Source organism: Parus major, chromosome 6, assembly GCF_001522545.3.
Source record: "Parus major isolate Abel chromosome 6, Parus_major1.1, whole genome shotgun sequence".
In the NCBI taxonomy this organism is placed as follows: Eukaryota; Metazoa; Chordata; class Aves; order Passeriformes; family Paridae; genus Parus; species Parus major.
The window spans coordinates 34,027,110-34,032,574 of NC_031775.1; the positions used below are offsets into that span (position 1 = coordinate 34,027,110).

General features: G+C 45.9%; 1 protein-coding gene across 4 annotated transcripts in view; it reads left to right on the top strand.

Annotated features, from left to right (window-relative positions):
- The window catches only part of INPP5A (inositol polyphosphate-5-phosphatase A), a 142,587-nt gene that overhangs the window by 12,516 nt on the left and 124,606 nt on the right, over window positions 1-5,465 (top strand). For all 4 annotated transcript variants that reach the window (XR_004498068.1, XM_033515462.1, XM_033515463.1 and 1 more), the window contains exon 4: window positions 369-456. Coding sequence is in view for 3 of the 4 variants with exons in the window: in XM_033515462.1 (XP_033371353.1) it covers window positions 369-456 (88 nt within the window). In the remaining variant the exon portion in view is untranslated. The remainder of the gene's footprint in view (window positions 1-368; window positions 457-5,465) is intronic.

The following is a 5,465-nucleotide window of genomic DNA, read 5'->3' on the forward strand; positions in this document are numbered from 1 at the left end:
TGGGTGTCAGTCCCAGTTCCGGGGGTGTCAGTCCCAGTTCCGGAGCTCTGGGGGTGTCAGAGAACTGGGTGTCAGTCCCAGTTCCGGGGGTGTCAATCCCAGTTCCGGAGCTCTGGGGGTGCCAGTCCCAGTTCCGGAGCTCTGGGGTGCCCAGCAGTGCCAGCAGCACAGGGACAGTCGCCATCCACACTGAAGCTGCAGCTGATGGGGACAGGCGGCCGTGTCGGGGACACCCGGCCCTGAAATCCCGCAGGGGAGGGGAGGGGAGGGGAGGGCCCGGGTTCCTCTGGGAATGCCGGGGATGGCGCAGCACTGAGCGCTGCCTTTGTGTCTCCCTTCGCCTGTTCAGCCTTTGCTTTCTCTTTCAGAGAACTGTTATCAAGTGATGCAATGAAAGACTACAACAGAGCTCGAGTTTACCTGGATGAGAACTATAAATCACAGGAACATTTCACGGTAAATTGCTTTTTTTCATCAGTGTAGTTCAACCAAAGGTGAATTTCTTCTGTTTGGGATTTTTGACCCATGAGCTGTTTCCACCCTGATGATGATTATGTTTTTACTACTATGGTGTTTTTCTACTGAGAGTGTTTATTCTGTGGCATGTGTACATGCTGATTTCACAGCGGAGCATGTATGTAAAATGAGCAGAATATCAGTGTGCAGACAGTCTTTTGTTTAAAATGGTTGTCAGAGGTCTTTTTTCCTTAACTAGCTTTGGTGGTCCAGAATCACCTTGCATTTCAGAGCCTGGCAGTGTCTGGCAGTGCGAGCTGGTGATGAGCTTGGCAAGGGTTCAGGTTTGTGGAAGGGATCTCCAGAGCTGGCTCCCAGCCTCGCTGGCCTGAGGCGAGGTGACAGCAGCCAGAGCACAAGTTTGCATTAGCACACGAGGGGTGTTCAGGTGTGTGTAAAATGATGTGTGGGGCTGCCTTTCCTGCACAGCAGAAGGGCTGGTGTGGTTGTGCCAGGGCTGTGCACTGTGCCAACACGTCTGCTGCTTGTCCAAGTGATCACTACCGGCTTGTACAGGAAAAACAACCCTTTGGGGGTGAATCAGTGACATCTCCCTCCTTCCCAGGGCAGAAGTTTCCTCCTCCCCCAGTATGCTGCTCAGTGGCAGTGGTGGCTCAGAGGAGCCTGGCTGGAGACCTCTGGTGCTGTCTGGCAGCCACAGACAGCACCTGGGACACAGTTCAGACAAGGAGAAGCCACACACACAGACCCCAGCCTGGAGGCATATAACAACCTGGAAAGGTTTCTATTTCTTCATTTTTTTAAGTAACTCTGGCCAGAAGCCCAGCTAAGATGAAACTGGAGGAGAGGAATCAGTGGATTTTTTTTCTCTTGCTCATCATAAAAACAAGAAATCAGCTTTACTGAGCCTTAGTGGGACAAACCTCAGTCACTGATGTTGAAACTGCACTCTGCAGATGGTCAGAAAGTGCTGGTAGGTAAAAGCAGCAGGACAGAGCTCCGTGTTTTGAGTCAGTCACAGGTCAGAGCTGCATCCAGATGATCCCACACACTGGAGACCCTGTGGGGGTCCTACAGCACAGATCCCCTGATGTGGGCAAGGGAGCTGCAAGGAGCTCTGCATTTTCCTGAACTGCCTTCAGCCATCACTTTTCTGTAATACAGGAAAAAGGGATAATCATCTGTGGTCTTAATTTGGGAAACAGCATAGAAGACTAATCCATAACAAAATACAGTTTTTGTTTTGTGTTTAAGAATAATCACAGTAGTTCATAGTATTGAAATAATTTTATTTAGCGTGAGGTACATTGATTTGATTTGATGGCATTATGGTGGATAAAAAGGCTCTTACAGAAGTTAAACAGGAATCCCAGTTAGAGCATGTGCTGTTTGTGTTTCTGTGAAGAACCCTGTATTTTGCAAAGTTCCCAGTTCAAGAACTATTGTGGTTTCCTGTTTCACATACAGCATTATTTTCTAGGCACTGTGTTTCTTGCAGTATTCCCCAACCACCCTTGTATTTTTCCATTTCTTGTCATAATTAATACTTCACTTTTTCTTTTCTTCTAATCCATTATTTACTAAAATCCATTATTTATTAAAGCTGGGCCTTCCAGGGGAAAAAAGTTCTGTCAACATATTGATTCAATGAAGGGGAAGGGAAAACAAGACACCTAGTACCAATGTTATTTTCCATGGAAATAGTGTAACCAAAACCATCTCCTTATTGTTTGGTTAAATTACCCACTCTTGAAGTGCTGACTGCAAAGATACAAAATGGATTTACAGAAGTGTTTGATGGGTACTTCACCATAGGCTGCTTGTAACCCTTAAGAACCTTTTAGAGCTGAATCTGCTTAGGGTGGAAAAGGCAGAACCCAAAGGAAGAGCAATTATTCAGTGTTGTTTTGTGTTACAGTCACGGGGGAAATGCTGTGTGCTAGAGGAGTTTTATACCTTCACTGTTAGACTGTAGCAGCAGTGGCTTGGAACCAAAGCCCAAAAACCTAGAGAGGAGAGAGGGTCCTTAACCTTCTGACTTGGTAGAGTCTGCTTTTTGGTGCTGAATGCCCTCAGTCCTCACTGACAGTTCCTGGCACTGCTGAGGAATCAAAGATTGATGGAAATGGTTTTTCCCACGTGTGATTTGAACTGGCAGATCTCCAGCTCCTCTGCTCAGTGTGTGTGTGTGAGACTGTGTGAGCAGGAGTTCCACATGTGGTGTGTCCATTTAGGGTAAAGTTCTGGGCTTATCTCCAGTGTGGTTTGCCTTGTACGATGTCATGTCTCTGTGTTTCCTTGTTAGTTCTGTTTGATTGCAAAGTTCTGTAACTTCTGTGGGCTTTTTTCCATCCCTTGTAAGGCACAGACTTGGCAGCAGATGGTAGCTTTGTCGTTATATTGTTACCTCTCTGAAATATAAATGTTTATCATATATATATATATATTTGTATAATGCTATTTGCTTTAGAAAGGGAGAAGCCCCAGTAGTTACAGTTTGGCTAACCTTTATCCCTGCTGCTCTCACATCCCCTTTTTTACCAGTTTTGGCATCACTTCCTCTGTAAGGGTTTCCTTGGCTTGGCTCCTGCAAAACTAAAGCAGATTTTGCTGCCCATAGTTACTCAGCTTGGCTGTGATAGGACTGGCAGAGGTCTGAGACTGCACTGTCAGCAGCTCACAGCAGCACAGGTGCAAACTCCACGTGAGAAATAAGAAACCAGCGCAATAATGAGGTGTCTCTAGTGGAGCGGCTTAGTTTTAAAAAGTAATAATCCACATTGAAAGATCAATATGGATTATTTTGCATCATCCCAGACACAAAGTTTAATATCAGGATTTGTCATTTATGGTCACATACACCAAAGGTGGTGTAGGAGCAGCTGGTTTTAGGTCTGGGGTTTGTGGGGAGCGGGGTGGGCGCTGCGGTTCAGTGGGTCGTGTTTGTTCTGCCAGGAATGGTGGGAGGGTGACCCTGTGCCGGATTTTCTTCTGCTCAAAACTTGCTAAACACATGCAGAGAATAAAGGCCAGAGCAGTGAGTGCCAGGCTGGGGAAGGTCCCTGTCCCAGGGAAGGGGCTCAGCTGGCAGGGGCCGGGGGTCCCCTGGGGGTGGCAGCTTTGGGCACTCCTGGCCCGGGGCTCCGCGGGCGTTGGGAGCAGCAGGGCTGTCACGGGGCACACGGGGACAGAGCAGCTGGTGTCACACTTGGGAGAGGCACAGCTTTATCAGACTGAAAAATGAACTGAAGATGAATCTCTTGGCAGAGAGCTGCTGCAGTAGGGCTGATGCCTGTCAGCGCTGGGAAGGTGGCAGAGCTGGAGCTCAGAGCCTCCAGCAGTTATGGATCAGGGTGGTGGGTGACAGCCTCTGCAGGGCTGACAGTGGCTTCCCAGAAATTTCAGATTAGCTAACTGGCAGCTGTGCTGCTGTTCCAGTTCTCAGTGGAAATACCAATAGTGGTCCAGTGTGGATAAACTGGCTCATGTGCTAAATTTCAGACATTCAAATAATTTGACAAAGCTTTGTGAAACACAGCCTCCTGTAAATCCCTGTTGGAAAGCATGGAACTTTCTTTTGTTGCATAAAATTTTATGTAGGGGATAGATCTTTATTTCTGTCACAGAATGTACAATTAATGAAAAGACAGATATAAGAAGACTGAAATAGGTAAAAATCTGAGAAGCTGAAAAATCCAGTACATTGCATTTATTTGTGACTATACTGAATGGACTTCTCTTGTAATAAAGTAGGTCTTTGCAGTTCCATTGATTTTACCAAACATCCCATTATTTACATTCTCTGCTAATTTTGTTGTGCTTGGTATATTTCACATAAGGGATAAATTATAAATCTTGTCACTTTTCTAAGTGAATTACTCAAAAATAGTTGGGTGTGCTGAACTTTTGCATGTCAATACTTCTTGAATAATCCAAGTTAATGGTGAATAAGGGGTTTTTTTCTGGAATAAGAAAATGTACTGAAGGTAAATATCAGTCAGAAATACATTGATGTTTTCATCAAATCTGTAAGTATTTTTATATGAAAACATGTCAGTATAATCAGTGACATTTTTATTGTAATTAGATCAAGTCTAGTTTTGTTTTGTTCCATGTATTCATTGATTTCTGGAGTACTCAGTTAAGGTCGTACATTGCTTAGCAAATCCTTGGCTTCCTTTTCATTGCTCAGAGAAGGCAGAGAAAACTCCTGTGTGGCTTAAAGCCTTCTTGCTGTGTTGAGCTCGTGGTTTCTGTAGCTTGAGGGAGAATCTTTGCTGGAGTGGGTCAGTCCTGAGGCTCCAGCAAACCAGACCTCCAGGGGCCTGGAGGATCAGGGAGCCTGTGGGGAGCTGTGTGGTTGGCACAGCCCTTGAGCTGATGGGCAGAAGCATCTGCACACTGCGGAAACTGCTCTGCTTCCCAGTACAGGTTTCTTATTTAAAGAGCCCTCTATGGTCTGTGTGCCTGCTCAGGTGACCTTGCAATGAACAAATGCCACTGGGCTCTTCATGTGACTTGCTGAAGTTCCAGCCTCCTCCTCCTCCTCCTCCTCCTCCTCCTCCTAATAACGGTGCAGTGCACTGCAATTAGTTCATGGTATTCATTCAAATTAAAGAAAACAAAACAAAAACCAACCTTTCAAAACCAGCGTTTCTGATATTAGAGAGATGTGTTTAAGCACCAGAGCCTTAAGCTGCAAGCAGGGTTTTATTAATACCAATGGATTGAAGGGAGAGGGGTTGCTGTGCTCACACAGCTCCTCAGTTTCAAAGGGTGGGTTTGGTGAGATAATGATTGAAATGAAATTTCCCTGCAATAACCACCTGGGGGGTGGATAAAGGTAAGTTGTGAATAAAGAATACAGTGGTAACAGGCATTTTTCTCACAAGCTTTCTTCCCACACCGCTGCCAAGTCTGTGCCTCAGTTACTGAGGCTGAGAGGTTCGGGGTGCTGAAGGTGGCACAGGCACCAGTTGGTCACTGCC